This window comes from Vipera ursinii (assembly GCF_947247035.1).
Source record: "Vipera ursinii genome assembly, chromosome: 9".
Lineage (NCBI taxonomy): Eukaryota > Metazoa > Chordata > Lepidosauria > Squamata > Viperidae > Vipera > Vipera ursinii.
The window spans coordinates 10087183-10103030 of record NC_139523.1 but is presented as its reverse complement, the minus strand read 5'-3'; the positions used below and the strand labels follow the sequence as shown (position 1 = coordinate 10103030).

Below are 15848 nucleotides of genomic sequence, written 5' to 3'. Positions count from 1 at the left end.
TGTCCCAAAGTTACTCAAATGAAACTTGTCTCTGTTGTCTAGCCAACACCATAAATACTGTACTTATGATAGTGAACACTTCCCATCACCAACAATGATTTCAGAATGTAGTAGATAAAAGTGAGATGTCCTTTGTCTTGACTCCACAATCTCACCTTAGCTTCCTGTCCTTCCCAGATGCTGCAGCTGCAACAGCTGGTGCTCCTGGCTCTCCTCTCCTTGTACAATGTCATGATGTGAACAAAAACACCCTCATACTTTCATGGGTACCTCCCAGTGATAATGGCGGAAGCCCCATCTTTGGTTATTACATTGAAAGGTCTACACTCTGTAGTACTCCAATCTTCCTCCCTACTTCCCTCCATTTTTTTTTATTTTTTGAGATCATAATCAATTGTACAAAAGTGTCATTTTTGCCTTGCAGGTGTGAAATGGGCACAGATGAATGGGTTCCTTACAATGACCAACTGGTGAAAACTTGCAGGTCACCAGTTTTGGGTCTCACAGAAGAAAAGACTTACCAGTTCCGACTGAAGGCTGTCAATTGTGCAGGAATCAGTAACCCTTCGAAGGCCAGCAGCCCTGTGACAATGATCGATCCCAATGAGGCAAAGAGGTTGCTGAGTACGTCATTCTATGTGAAGGTTCACAAAAATTGAAGGCAATCTTCAAGACAATGTGGGCCACCAATAGCCTCAAGTAAAAGAATTGTTGTACAAAGAATGATTATCCTACGCCAACACATCCAAGTGTTGGCATAGGATAATCATTCTTTGTACCACTTTTTTACTTGAAGTTATTGGTAGCCCACATTGTCTTGAAGACTGCCTTCAAAAGATTTTGCTAGATTGATTGAGTGGTTACTTTTGTCCTAGGACTTTCAAATATTCCCATTGGTTGAATTAAACAAACTGAAGTAATCCAATGGGTCTATTCAACTGAATTATAATTTAAATACCTATAAATTTATATACCTATTTATATACCTATACATTATAATGTATGGCTTCCAAAGTATTAATTTTCTTTTTCTTTGATTAGATATCCCTTATGACGATGGGATGAGGACAATTATAGTTTCAAAAGATGAACTGGAGCGTAAGTTCATAGGAACTTCATTCCTTAATTATTCCTCTGATAAATACTCTATCTCAAAGGTGTTTTCATGTTACAATGAAATGCTACTTATACATTTGGAGGGGTGGCAATTCTACAATTTGTCCCTTCCACTACAAATGGAAGTTCTGATAACCAAAGAATTACCCAGGAAGCTGCCTTAAATTGGACCAGACCCTAATCCTTCTGGCTGAGTATCTTCTACACAATTGCCAGTGATTCTCCAGGGTCTATGAAGTACATTCTCTTGGAGATTCTAAGAATTAAGTAAAGAGCTTCTGCAGGCAAAATTTTGATCTTCAGCTCTATTATTCCCTTATAGACCCATCCCTTGATCCCACTGTTTCAGTCATCCCCCACCTGGTGCCCTTCAGATAGTTTGGACTTGGCTGAGAAACTATGGAAAGTGAAGTCCAACTTTACTGGAAGATACCATTCTATTCTTATTGTAAATCTGGTCTTGTATGAGAGCTACAGTGTGTGATGGCTATTGTAACTCTCTCTTCCTATAGCTGAGATTAAGATCCCGTTGCCTCCCAGTAATGTTCATGCCAGTGAGACCAGAGAAGATTATGTGATTCTCTCCTGGGATGAGCCAGATCCCAGAGGCAAAGAGCCACTGAGTTACTACGTAGAACAGGTAAGAAACTAGCAGAGGTGCAAGCTACAGTAGATCAATCCTCCCAAGGCACCTTCAGATTAGACTGAACTTCATTTAGGTTCTTCCAAACCAAATTCTTTCTCAAACCAATTTGAGGACTTAAAAATAATTGTCCACAAATCCTGGTGCCCTCCATTGGAGTTGAGATGAAGGCAACATCATGGGAACATGGCAGAAAAAAGAGGATACAGGAGATTGATGCAAGATGGAAAAATAATAACATGCACAGTGCTAGTTTTACATTTCACCGTAGACCGTCAAATGGAGGAGAACCATGGTCAGTAGGCAACTTTCTAATTTCTACATCACACGTTATGCAACTTTCCATAAGATGTCTAATTTGAGCCTTACCAAGTCAATTCCCGTGGATTTCCAGATTTCCACATTGGGTCACTGGACATGAAAATGCAGGGCTGGACATTCTTTTCTCCTGGGAGAACTGTGGCTCCAGGCTGATACAAACCCATTTTGTGACAAATAAAGGTGGTCTTCTTTCTACCTTTTCAGTCAATCACAGGCAGTGACAAGTGGAAGATGGTCAATCTGGATATTCCCGTCAGTTCCACCACTTTTCCTGTCTTTGGTCTGGAGAAGGCAAAGTCCTACTGTTTCCGAGTACGGTCAGTGAACAAGTATGGAGTGAGCAATCCTTCTTTGCCCAGTGAACCCATCTCTCTGGGAGAAAAGATTGGTAATTCTTTTTCTTTTAGTGACTAAGTTGTCACTAGATAAAATCTTGTAAATCCTGATGTTGGCTGGGGAATTTTGGGAGTTGAAGCCCACATATCTTAAAGTTGCTAAGATTGAGAAACACTGGTTTAGCTGATAGGGATTGGAGAAGAATTGAAAGGAAGTATAATGGTCTTCTTGAAACTCAAATACTTTGGCCACCTAATGAGAAGAAAGGACTCATTGGAGAACAGCCTAATGCTGGGAAAGATTGAGGGCAAGAGAAGAATGGGATGACAGAGAACGAGGTGGCTGGATGGAGTCACTGAAGCAGTAGGCATGAGCTTAAATGGACTCCAGAAGATGGTAGAGGACAGGAAGGCCTGGAGGAACGTTGTCCATGGGGTTGCGATGGGTCGGACACGACTTTGCAACTAACAACAACAATAATGGTCTTCAAGTAGTTGCTGCTTTAAGTTTCCATTTTTTCCCATCTTTTGGTGTGTTTTTTTTTAGCTCCGCTTCCACCCCCATCTCAGGTCCTGGCTTTCAGAGATACCAAGACATCTGTGGTTGTACAGTGGAGCAAGCCAAGAAAAGGAGAGGAACCACTGGGTTATTACATCTATTGCAAGGAGGTTGGGACAGATGAATGGCAAACTGTCAACAATAAACCTGTCACTTGTCATGAGTGAGTTCATTTGATGATCCTTTCCATTTTTGCAGATTTTAGCATTTTCCACATTTGCTTAGAGGTTGGGAAAATGGTAACCAATTTTGTGATTTCAAAACAGGGAAAGGACGGATGTTGCTATCATGTGGGTGCTGTTCCACTGAAGTAGCTCAAACGTGGTCCAAATGTTCTCTCTTTTCAAGGAGCTCATCTAATCAAATGTAAATTGAGACATAAAAAAATGGTGTTCCAAACAAATGAAATGTCATCAACTAAAGCGTGTTAATTTTGGAGGAAACAGCACAGACATTACAGAATTTTAAAATGAACTAGTTTAAGATGGTTCATCCAAGCAGCTAAAAATATCAACCTTAATCTGAAAAAAAAAATCTCCTTTGGAAGGACAACTTGCAAAACCACTGTCATTGCCGAAAACATTCTGCTGTTGACCGAATATCCAAGCTATATTGGTTCTGTGTGATATATACCCATAAAATAGGCTAATTCAGTAACCAGGTTCACTGTGTTGTGTGAAGATAGCCAGCATGTTCCAAGATGACTGAAAGCTTCCATTGTTTTATAGTTGGAGACTCTAGTGTGGTGTTTCTCAAACTTGGCAACTTTAAGGTGGGTGAACTTCAACTCCCAGAAGTTCCCAACTGGGAGTTGAAGCCCACACACCTTAAAGTTGTCAAGATTGGGAAACACTGCTCCAGTGTGACAAACCAGTGCTAAGAGATAACACTGAAGAATGGATGGGGGGCTTTCTGTTTTGCTTCTTAGATTCACTGTTCCAGGGCTCAAAACTGGCAAGCAATATGTTTTCTGTGTCAAATGTGTCAATGAAGCTGGTGTAGGAGAAAGCTCCCCAGAATCTGACCCCATTCTTGTGAGACAGGCAATCTGTAAGTACCAGTTGTGCTAGAGGGGAAGGGAGGGGAAGGGAGGGGAGGAGAGAAGAGGAAGGAGAGGAGAGGAGAGGATAGGAGAGGAGAGGAGAGGAGAGGAGAGGAGAGGAGAGGAGAGGAGAGGAGAGGAGAGGAGAGGAGACAAGACAACTTTTTGGGATGTAACCAAGATTGTCTGTTTTTCTTCAGCTTTGGAAATGATGGGGGAAATCTTTGTTTTGACATTTCCAGCCTAAAAGTAGCAGAAAATCATTGCCATTTTTCAACAATTGTTGAAAAAGGTGGATTTTGAAAACTTCAAAAGCAAAATACCGAGATTACATTTGCCTCAAGTTTTTAAGTAGAGAAGCAGCATGCTGTTCAGATGCTCAGCTTCCATGATAATTTCAACTTTTTCCTCCCTCTCAGCTCTTCCATCTGCCCCACGAGGTTTTGCCCTGCTGAACTGTGGGAAGGACACCATGACCATAGGCTGGAAGCCTCCGAAACACAAAGGAGGTTCAAAGATTCTGGGCTATTTCTTGGATCAGCATGATACATCCCAGACTGACTGGCATGAGACCAACATTAAGCCCATTCCTGAACGGGTTTATACGGTATGCCATATCTGAACTTAGACAGGGATTTCAACCTCTGTCCCTGTCTGATTACAGCCATTTTTGAATATGGCTGAATCTTTTTCTTTTGCCAAAAAAGCAAAAACAAAATTAAAATGGGTTCTTAATTGTCAGGGTGACATTGCAGGCAACAAAACTGGAGCAATTTGAAAAGTGTTCTTAAAAAAACAGTAGAACGTTTACCTTATTCACTAAGCTAGCTTTCCACATCCTAATGCATTTCAGGTAATTCATACTTCAGCTTCCAGAGTTCCCTCTTTCATTCCAAGTATTCTTTAGCCGTGTTGACTGGGAATTTTGGGAGTTGAATTTCATATATCTACTGTAGGGGTGGGCATCCAGTTGGGAAAGCTGGTTTCAGTTTTCAGTGGGAATAATTTGCAAAGGAAGCCGTGTCTCTGTTAATGCGAGGCCTTCTTTTCGAAGCAAGGCTTTGGGAAATGCTCAACATCTCTGGTGATTCTATAGGTCACCAACCTGGACGAAGGACACTTTTATCAGTTCCGTGGTTATGCAGTGAACATAGTTGGTGTCGGGAAGGTGTCGGAGCCCAGCGATATTTTCAAGTGTGAGGAGTGGACAATGCCAGAACCAGGTAAAGATCAGATCTTGGCCTTGGCCAGATCCAAACCATATATACTAATAAGATGAGATGTTGAGCATATAAACCGATATAGCTTTGGTCCTTTGTAGCCTCCAAAACTGGGAAAGATGGAGGGCAATAGAAGAAGGGGACAACAGAGAATGAGGTGGATGGATGGAGTCACTGAAGCAGTAGGCGTGAGCTTAAATGGACTCCAGAAGATGGTGGAGGACAGGAAGGCCTGGAGGAACGTTGTCCATAGGGTTGCAATGGGTCGGACACGACTTTGCAGCTAACAACAACAACAAAGCCTCCAAAATCGAAGGAGTTGAACTCAGTAGTCTATGACGAACTTCCAGCATTACGAATCTATGATTCTTTCATCCTTTTTGTGGTCCACCAAACTTCTTCTGACTGTGGATACAGATGTAGAGGACCACAGAGATGACCTTGGGGAAGGAACGCATCTCCCAGAATAAAACATGATTTAAGACGAGGAAGAGAACAGAACATTAGAAACAAATGCAAATGATTTCCACCTTGACTCTATTTGGTATAAAAGGAAGGAAGAAAACATAGTGTCAAACTTTCAAGATTTTGTTTTAGCTTATCATAGTGGAGATCCAGTATTTCCTTTGTAGTCAGTTTCCTGAATTGGTCTAAAGCGGTATTTCCCAACCTTAACAATGTTAAGACGTGTGGACCTCAACTCCCAATGCTGACCGGAGTATTCTGAGAGTTGAAGTCCACGCATCTAAAAACGGCTAAGGTTGGGAGACGCTGGACTAAAGAAGGATCTTTGCAGCATCCAAGAATACATGCTTTGAAATCCACTCTTCCTTCCAAAACAGGACCTCCCTATGATGTCAGATGTACAGAAGTAAGAGACACCTCTCTGATGCTCCATTGGGAGCCACCTCTGTATACTGGAGCAGGACCAGTCCGTGGTTATTACGTGGAGGCCTGCGAGGAAGGATCAAACATCTGGGAACAACTGAATAAGCAGCCTATATCAAACACACACATGAAGGTTTGGGCTACATTTGACATTCATGCTCTCTTTGTAATATTTCTAAAATTTTATGGCAACAGTGTTTAAACCCTTGGTCAGCCAGAATATGTGGCTGGGAGTTAAGTTTCATAATGGGTCCCAAATGTGCTTTTTTCAAAAGGCAATTAGACTTTCTTGGGGGTTTTTTTCCTTCTTATCCTAGAACAGGAGTGGGGAACCTTGGCTCTTTTATGACTTGTGGACTTCAACTCCCAGAATTCCTGAGCCAGCATGAACATGTCAGACTGTCATATTTAAAAAGCTTTTGTTTTTTAAAGGACACAGAATAGATTTGATCAGCAAAGGAACTAAGATCTCACCAGTCCTCTGAGGCCCCCGGCCTCTTGACAAAGCCAAGTCTTGAGTGACTTCTTAGAAAATAAGGATGGATGAAGTTGACATAATTCTGGGTGATTCATAAACCTTCAACATCAGTTGTAGCCTTTGTTTTTAAATCAGAAGACAGAATTTACTGGATTAGCCTAGAATTCTGAAAATCCTACCAACCTCACTTCATCTGTGGGCAACTAGGAGCCCCTAAGTCAGGGGTGGAGAATTAATTTTCCCAAAGGGGCCACATGAGAAGCTGAGACTGTTGTGGAGGACTCAACCAATAGGATTGTGAAGCTGTGTAGGCAATGCAGGCAAGCACATGTGTACACTGGAAAAAAACAATAGCAGTCACCTTCAAAATAGAAGCAATCCATGTGGACTGGACAGGAACAGCCGAAGGACCAGATGTGTAGGTCTGTCCTAAGTCAAATCTATTCACATTATTTCTGAACAACGAGATTCCTAATGGATAATAGACATTGGTCATTTGACCTCTTATTGAAGGAGAGTAACCAGGATTTATGAGCCCAGAGGTTTGTATTTGTGTTTTTAGTACAGTATATACTTTCCCAGCTTGAGATCCCAGATATCGTCAAATTGATGACAATTAATTCAACTAAAGCAAAGTTCCCTTTCAGAGTCTTTTTCCATAAGGTTTATTGAGAGGGGAAAAAAGATTACAACAGTTCAGCAACTGGATTAGTTTCACATTCTAGCTAATTTATTTTTCAACCCTTTGGGGTAGAAACCTGTGTTTTCTAAGAGCTCCTGTTTGGATGGCAAGGAGGTGGTTTCATAGGTAACTGAGGAATTTGCAGGAAGTACTTTTCCAAAACATCTTCTGAAACAGATTGTAAATAATCTACTAGAGATATATTAGTATTGTCTTCAATTTCCAGACTCTACAGCTTGAACATATGGGTTGGGAATTCTGGAATTGGAGAGAGAAATTATCTTTATAATCTACTCAAAGAACACAAGTTACTGGGAGAATTAGATCAATAATCAATATTAATCCTTATTTTTTTAATTTATCATATTTAGGAGCTGCTCATTTGGGTGGTGTTCAAATTAAATATTAAAAGTAAATAATAATAATAATAATAATAATAATAATAATAATAATAATAATAATAATAATAATAATAATAATAATAATAATATAATCAGAGGGTATCACATTAGGGAAAGCTGGACAAATTAATTTATTGCTGTCACTTCTGGACCTCTCCTTCCCTATAGGCATTCATATATTTTAACATTATTTATTTATCTATTTATTTATTTTAAAATTTATATGGCCACCAGACTCATGGAAAGTGACTCTAGGCAGCATACAAGAACCTCTTCTTGAACCGTCTCCTTCTCTGTATTATGTTCCCCATCAGCTGAATGATCTGGAAACTGGGAAATGTTATACTTTCCGAGTGCGAGCTGAGAACAAGGCCGGTGTTGGCCCACCGTCACTGCCATCAGATCCTGTGATAGTGAAAACTAAACCAGGTATAACACTTTAACTATTCTTCTATCATCTATCTATCTATCTATCATAATCATCTGTCTTTTCTTCTCAACATTGCTCTTCTTTCTGTTTTTCTGTGTTGTTGTTTTTTGTCTTCCCCTCGTTCTCTGCTAACCTTTCTCAACAAAAGCCTCCATCTTTTGGGTATTGACACTGCTATGGCCCTAGCAGGAGATAAATCATGATGTCCTTAATTTATTTCCTGCTTTGAGTATTTTTCTCTCTCTTTCTCTCTTTTGCAGACACCAAAGAAATTGAAGTTGGGGTAGATGAGGAAGGGTTCATCTACTTGGCATATGAAGCTCCTGACATGGTTGACACTTCAGAATTTATTTGGTCCAAAGACTATGAAGGACCTCCAAATCCTGACAGAGTTGAAATTCTAGACAAAGATAACAAGTAAATTCTCATGAGAACTTGGAGGCAAACTAGCGATGACCCTAACTGTGCCCTTGGGAGTAGCTGCACTTGTAGAAATTTAAGAGAATTTTTTTTCCACACCAGTGACCATCAGGTTGAGTTTTATCTCCTGCATTCATGTCACTTTCTTGGCAGCAGTATGAAAGTGTTCGTTATTGTCCCCTACTGGGATGCTTTCTTGATTTCCAGAAGCACACTGCCAAATTCATAGCAAGCAATCTTTAAAACAAAAGAACAAATAAAAAGTTGCCTTCAACATGGGGCTGGCTCATTTAATACTTGCCTTTTGATTCATCCCAGACTTTCTAGGAGTGGCAGGATTGTCTATGGTCTCTGCCACTCAGATGCATTTGTTTCAACATCTCATTTCAATGTTGACCTATAGACCCATTTGTGTGACCAATTTTGAGATCCCTGATGCACTTTTGAGCCTATTAGCTTTGCATTTGACGTCCTATTCAAATCGTATCTCCTGCGCAGAGATCAGATATATTTGCAGACTCTGCCAGATTTATTCTCCTGAGTTTACTGTATTTCGTTGTATTTTTGTTGTACTTTTGCACAATTTATTGTTATTCATTCAAGGAGCAAGATTGCTGTAGTGCTCCACCTGATTATTAATCTGGGTACCTTGCACAATTGCAGGATACAAACATATTTGATGCGTAGATTGCATGTTTGCATATTCTTTTCTTTCAGGTCTAAAGTTATTCTGAAATATGCGTCTGAACGGGACCTGGGAACATATTCGGTAGAAGTAACTGATACTGATGAAGACATTTCTGCCAGCCATGTTTTAACTCAGGAAGGTAAATTACAAAAGAACAAAAAAAAACCCATTCATTTCAGTTATTACACATATTTGAAGAACAAGAGAGAAATTCTGCTGAAATTATTGGAGCCAGGATTGGGCTTTGTGGGAGAATCCTTTTCTCTCCTCTGTTCGGAAGCAAAATTTAAAGTCTGATTATTTGCTTTTTTAAAGAAAAACTTTTTTTTTCCATCTGGAAAAATCTCTCTCAGCATTCTACAAAACCTCTCCTAGGGAAGAGCTAGTAGCAGGCCTGTAGAAAGTTCAACTTTGATTCTAAAATGGTACTCCATGATTTTTGAAGACAGAGTCCCCAACCTGGCCCCCTTCAGATTTTTCCATTCTTTCAGTAACTTCAAAAATCATGTTGTTCGTGAAAGGTGCTATTCACAACTTAACAACATGGGAAAATATCAGGTTGATGAAAAGACCTTGTTCAATGAGACTCGTCCACAGCTTGCACCTTGTTAAGCCTTATTTTGTAGCCTACTGTGAGATCATGATAGTTATAACAACCGTCAACCTTTTCCTCAATCTAGTATTTATGTAGCTATGGCAGTGTTTCTCCACCTTAGCAACTTTAAGATATTAACTCCCATGGGGTTCAATTCTGGGAGCTGAAGTCCACATATCTTAAAGTTGCCAAGGCTGAGAAACACAGGCTATGAAACGGAAAGAAAGAACTGTTTGGGGGCATCATGAATGCTAAAACACAATTTTGATTCTGTCTCTCAATTCTGTTCTTGCTCTTCTCGTTTCTTAGAACTGGACCGACTACGAATGATCAGCCATGAGATTCGAAACCCTTGTAAGTTGCCAATGGATAATAATAAATTATTATTATTATTATTATTATTATTATTATTATTATTATTATTATTATTACAACTACAATTATTATCATTATTATTATTATTATTATTATTATTATTACAACTACAATTATTATTATTATTATTATTATTATTACAACTACAATTATTATCATCATCATCATAATTATTATTATTATTATTATTATTATTATTATTATTATTATTATTATTATTATTATTATTATTACAATAGTGACACAATGCACAGTTTCTGTCTTGTTGCTACAAACCAGCCTTTTGTAACCTGGAATGTCCTCCAGATCTTTTGAGATATGAAAACACCTTCTGCAGAGGTAGACCACTGGCTCATTTACATTAGACTATCATTGCTTACATCAAGCCCAAACCACCTTTTTTCAGGGGAGGGGTGTCTTCCCTCTGGAATACATGCAGAGGTCTACAGTACATGGTGGGTGAGACCTGAAGCAAGTTGGGAATGGAGTCAGACCCGTAAATAAGTGGAGATTCCACCTTTTTCCTAATCTTACTAACATCTTCCTTTTTTCACTACCTGAAATTTGCAGGGATGAGATAAATAGTTCCTGCTGATCTCTTGGGTAGCTGGTTGAATCAGACTGGGCAGTGGTGGGATTCAAATATGTGAACAACTGGTTCTCTGCGTAGATGCCACTTCCAGAAGTCCATTCTGGGCCTGGGCAACAAAAAAAAATAGCTACCGGTTCTGCCGAAGAGGTGTGAACTGGCTGAATCCCACCACTGAGACTGGGTCCTGGGGCTGTAAATTGCCCAAGTTGAATTTGCTCTCCATATTTATGTCAGAGATCTTATCTCGCTTTGCTTCCATATTCTTCTAATAGAAGCTGGGCCCTACACCCAAAGCACATGCTTGGCCACAGAGTTTTGGCTCCTCTCCAAGCGGACAGCCGCATAAGGAGACATATTCAATCTTCTATACAGGTAGTCCTTGAGTTACCACCACAACAGGGACCAGAATCTCCATTGCTAAGCAAGGTGATTAAGTGAGTCACGGCTAATTTTGTGATCTCTTTTTCCCATGGCTAAATAAATCACTGCAGTAATTAAGTGAATCGCGTGGTTGTTAAGCAAATCTGTCAGAAGCTGGCTTAGAAAGTTCCAAATGGCAATCACGTATCCCCGAGACACTTCAACTTTCCTAAATACATGCTGGTTGCCAAGCACCCAAATTTTGATCCTGTGACTGTGGGAATTCGGCAACAGTTGTAGGTATAAGGACTGGTCATAAGTCACTTTATTCGGTGCCGTTGTAACTTTGAACAAATGGTAGTAAATCAAGGACTACACAAATCTCCCGAAACGGGAGATAAGCCAGATGGCCGGAGGTACATTCGTTTTTCACCCCAAGGTAACCTCAAGGGAGAGAGAGTTCAAAGAGTGAATATGCAGAACAGCGGAAAGGAAACATTGTAGTGATAGAGAGGAACAAAGAGACCGCCCACAGCATCTTCCCCCTTCCCCTTCAGGAGTATGGCAGAACCCAGAATAATGGAAGACATAGAAATAGAAAAGAGTCCCCTTTAATAATATATGGGTTCCGACACAAGGACTACTAAACAAATGGTCAAGGGGCAACGGGGATACCTGGGTTCTATTTATACCTGTCCAGGTGAATCACAACCAATCGATTCAAACCTGGGCTTCCCGCCAGTGCAGGTGGCCAATAGATTTAAACCTTGGCTTCCCGCCAGGGCTGACCATGCCTGGGGCTGTCAACTGCTTGAGCAGTTCCTGAATAAACGCATCGTTACCCAGCTCTTGTGTCCGATTTTCTGTGAACCACGCGACATTGCATCCATAATGTCCATTTTCCTTTCTTCTCAGTGATTGAGCTGATATCTGGATGGAACATTGATGTTTTGGAGAAAGGGGAGGTGCGACTTTGGCTAGAAGTTGAGAAACTCTCTCCAGAGGCTAAGCTTCATTTGTTCTTCAACGAGAAAGAGCTCTCAAGCACCCCGGTGAGTTCCCCTCACTTGGTTTAATGCAAACGTCAGGGCTGTGTGATGAAAACTAGGTGGCATCCTCTCTGTAGATTCTCCCTCCTTCTACTCACAAACTGTAATGGAACGTGAGAATGACCTTGGAAGACGGAGAGAAGAGAAGCTGCCTTGGCGGACCCAGCCTTGTTTTTCTTTACTCATAACTAACTCCCATTTGGCTTTTTACACCAGACGCACAAGATCAACTTTGACAGAGCGAAAGGCCTTGTGGAACTGATCATCCAGGACTTCTGCGAGGATGACAAGGGGACCTACACCGCCCACCTGAAAGATGGCAAAGCGGAAAATCAGTTTACTTTGGCTCTTGTTGGGGATGGTATGTGAAGGGCAAAATCTACATCTTCATTAGTTCCTTGTCAGTGTGACTTTTCATGGTTTATATACTCGTCACCAAACCTATCATATTCTTCCTTAGCCAATTATAGCTAATTAACTAGACGAGGACATCTTGACATCTTCTTGAAAATGCCAGACATTCAATATGTGAAGGCTATTCTCAACACCTTGGCTAAGGAATTTCTTCTGTGTCCAGTGAAGGTTATTTTTCAGAATTAACTAAAGATGTAAAGAGCCATGGTGGTGCAGTGGTTAGAATGCAGTTTTGCAGACGACTACTGCCAACTGCTAGTAGTTCGATTCCCACCGGCTCAAGGTTGACTCTGCCTTCCTTCCTTCTGAGGTCGGTAAAATGAGGAGCCAGATTGTTGGGGGCGACATGCTGCATCTTTAAACTGCTTAAAGAGGGCTGTAAAGTACTATGAAGCGGTATATAAGTTTAATGCTCTTGCTATTACTATCTTCCTGTTTGCCATGATTTCTAATCTTGTACTGTGGAAACCCTTCAGTGCATTTCTCTATTGTATTCCTGCATCAGTCTGATCATTCTGAGAGGTTTTAAACTTCCATTATCTTGTATTAATTTTATTGATTCATTTTTATTATAATCTGATTTAGCATTACTCTTCATGCAAAGCAGGATAATGAAAAATTTAAAATGGTAATGATGATCATCTGGGTGGAGGTGCAGAGAAGAAGGAAAATTGTATTAGGGTTTTGTTGTGTTTTGTTTTTTTGTTTTGAGATGCAAAAATCTTCTTAAGGCCAGCCCTACCATCAGGCAAAGCTACTACTACTACTACAAAAATATTATCGCCAATATCACCAAAAAGAGCAAATAGCTGTTTCTTTTAGTTTCCTGATATTGTTACTAGGAAAGCCCGTAATATGATCTTGCAAGCTTTTTCTACCTTAGTTGATATAATAATTGGGTGTTGTGAATCCTGGCTGACGTGAAAGTATTTTCTGTTCTGCCTTAGGCAATGAAATATTTGGGGTTGATTCTAGTCTTCAGTTCTGAAACTCTGAAGCAAGCTTTAGGGAAGCACGCTCAGACATCTGCTCTCCTGGAGCAATGGACATTCTTTTTTTTTTTTATTAATTCCATTTATATCCCGCCCTTCTCCGAAGACTCAGGGCGGCTTACAAGCTTAGCAGTAGCCTTCATTCTATGTATATGCCTGCTTATTGGGGCTTTCACACACACACCCCAGCGGCATTATTACAAAGTCAGCTTATTGCCCCCAACAATCTGGGTCCTCATTTTACCTACCTCAGAAGGATGGAAGGCTGAGTCAACCTTGAGCCTGGTGGGACGCGAACCTGCACTAATTGCAGGCAGCCGGTGTTACTTAAGGAGGCGTTAGCCCACTGCTCCACCAAGGCTCTTGTGTCACTGTATAATTGCAGACCAGGAAAGGGGCTATTTCTTGTGTCTTTCCAGCCCCTTCAAAGGAAGCTAAGAGGCTGTCACTTCCAGGAAACCCATTCCCTCATTTGAATAATCTGTATTTGTAGCTAGAAGGTAAAATGTTCTTCAACTGTCTCCCCACTCAATCATGTACAATAATGGCTGATCCAATGTGGGTTTTTTTCTCTCTCTTCTCCTTCCCTTTTCCCTTCTCCTTCCATTCCTTCTCCTTCTCCTTCCATTTCTCATTCTTCTCTTTCTCCTTTTCCTTCTCCTTCCATTTCTCCTTCCCCTTCTGCCCCCCCCCTCCTCCTCCTTCCAGATTTTGATAAACTTAAAGCAGAGGCTGATGCCAAAAAGAGAGACTGGAAAAGAAAGCATGGTAAGAAATGCTGTCAGCCTAAAAAAAAGCCTTATCTTTCCTCAAAGGATGTAAAACAGCACAAGTCTACTTTAGACAGAAAGGCAAAAGAATCAGTGAGACCTCCCAAAAAGTGAGACGGTGGAAGGGAATGATCGCTCCTTTAGGAAGTGTGACAAGTCCCTCAAAAATGAGACAGCCAGGGACGTGCCCCTGATTGCACATCCCACTTAACCAAGTCAGTCACTAATTCAGCCGAATCTCTTGAGCAGTTTTTAGGGAAAACGTAGCCCCCCCCCCTAAACTGAGTCAAAAGTCACCAAAGAAAAATGCAGCATTCTATTTTAAATTTGTCTAAACCAGTTTTTCTAATCTGATCCCAAGAAGTTAACCATGTTAGCTGTTTGCAACAGAAAAACAAAAGAGAATCACCTGACCAATTTATTACAGGTCAAGATTAGAGGATTTTCAAACCCCAAGCCACCCAGAATCCTTTTTTAGAATGAGACGGGGCGGTGTATAAATTTAATAAATAAATAAATCCTTCTTACTTGCCCAGTGCAGTCCAATCAAAACACTCAGGATTCGTTGTTGTTTTTTTAAGAGCATGATATTTGATTATGGGTGTGGAAAGTTCACATGCAGAACCACAGAGATAGCCTAAAAGCAAGGGAACAGGGTGACTTTTTATTCCAGCAAGATATTTCTAACAATTAGGAAATCATTAAATGATACACAGCAATATGGGGATTTTCCCTCTTTTGCTTATGGGGAAATAAGGGAATTTTCCATCCATTTCTTAGACAAGCTCAATCAGGAAGCAAGGTAGTTTTGCAATAACAAGGAAGACTGGTTTTTACCTGCTCAGCTGATGAAATACCTAGCAAAAAACATCTATAGAAGATGGTAGAGGACAGGAAGGCCTGGAGGAACGTTGTCCATGGGGTCGCGATGGGTCGGACACGATTTCGCAACTAACAACAATCTTTACCGGGTAGCAGGCTGATATATCACATAAACATGGCGTTGGGAAAGCTAATTTCAAAGGTGCAGGTAGTCCTCGACTTACAACCATTTATTCAGTGACTGTTCAAAGTTACAGTGGCCCTGAAAAAAGTGACTTACGGCCCTTTTTCACACTTACGACCTTTGGTGATCAAAATTCAGACGCTTAGCAACTGGCATGTATTTATGACGTTTGCAGTGCTCTGGAGTCATGTGATCCCCTTTTGCAAGGTGACAAGTAAAATCAAATGTGGAAGCCAGATTCACTTACTAACTGTGTCCCTAACTTAACAACTGCAGTAATTCACTTAACAACTTACAACAAAAGGTCATAAAATGGGGCAAAATTCACTTAACAATTGTCTGGCTTAGCAATGGAAATTTGGGGCTCAGTTGCAGTCGTAAGTCAAGGACTACCTGTATTTCAAAAAAAATTAGCTGTTTCCATATTCTTCACTGCAACACCCAGGCATTGTTGAAGACATACAAATCCTGT

The 15848-nt window shown here is 40.5% G+C and overlaps 1 protein-coding gene across 1 annotated transcript in view; it reads left to right on the top strand.

Annotated features, from left to right (window-relative positions):
* MYOM3 (myomesin 3) overlaps window positions 1-15848 on the top strand; it is a gene marked incomplete at its 3' end in the record, with an annotated part of 40121 nt that overhangs the window by 13945 nt on the left and 10328 nt on the right. Inside the window, exons 10-26 of the mRNA XM_083370106.1 lie at window positions 178-319; window positions 425-624; window positions 1042-1098; window positions 1629-1756; window positions 2285-2468; window positions 2963-3137; window positions 3903-4024; window positions 4436-4623; window positions 5113-5239; window positions 6079-6257; window positions 8000-8114; window positions 8376-8532; window positions 9253-9362; window positions 10128-10172; window positions 12061-12197; window positions 12411-12555; window positions 14309-14368. Coding sequence (XP_083226232.1) covers window positions 178-319; window positions 425-624; window positions 1042-1098; window positions 1629-1756; window positions 2285-2468; window positions 2963-3137; window positions 3903-4024; window positions 4436-4623; window positions 5113-5239; window positions 6079-6257; window positions 8000-8114; window positions 8376-8532; window positions 9253-9362; window positions 10128-10172; window positions 12061-12197; window positions 12411-12555; window positions 14309-14368 — 2271 coding nt within the window. The remainder of the gene's footprint in view (window positions 1-177; window positions 320-424; window positions 625-1041; window positions 1099-1628; window positions 1757-2284; window positions 2469-2962; window positions 3138-3902; window positions 4025-4435; window positions 4624-5112; window positions 5240-6078; window positions 6258-7999; window positions 8115-8375; window positions 8533-9252; window positions 9363-10127; window positions 10173-12060; window positions 12198-12410; window positions 12556-14308; window positions 14369-15848) is intronic.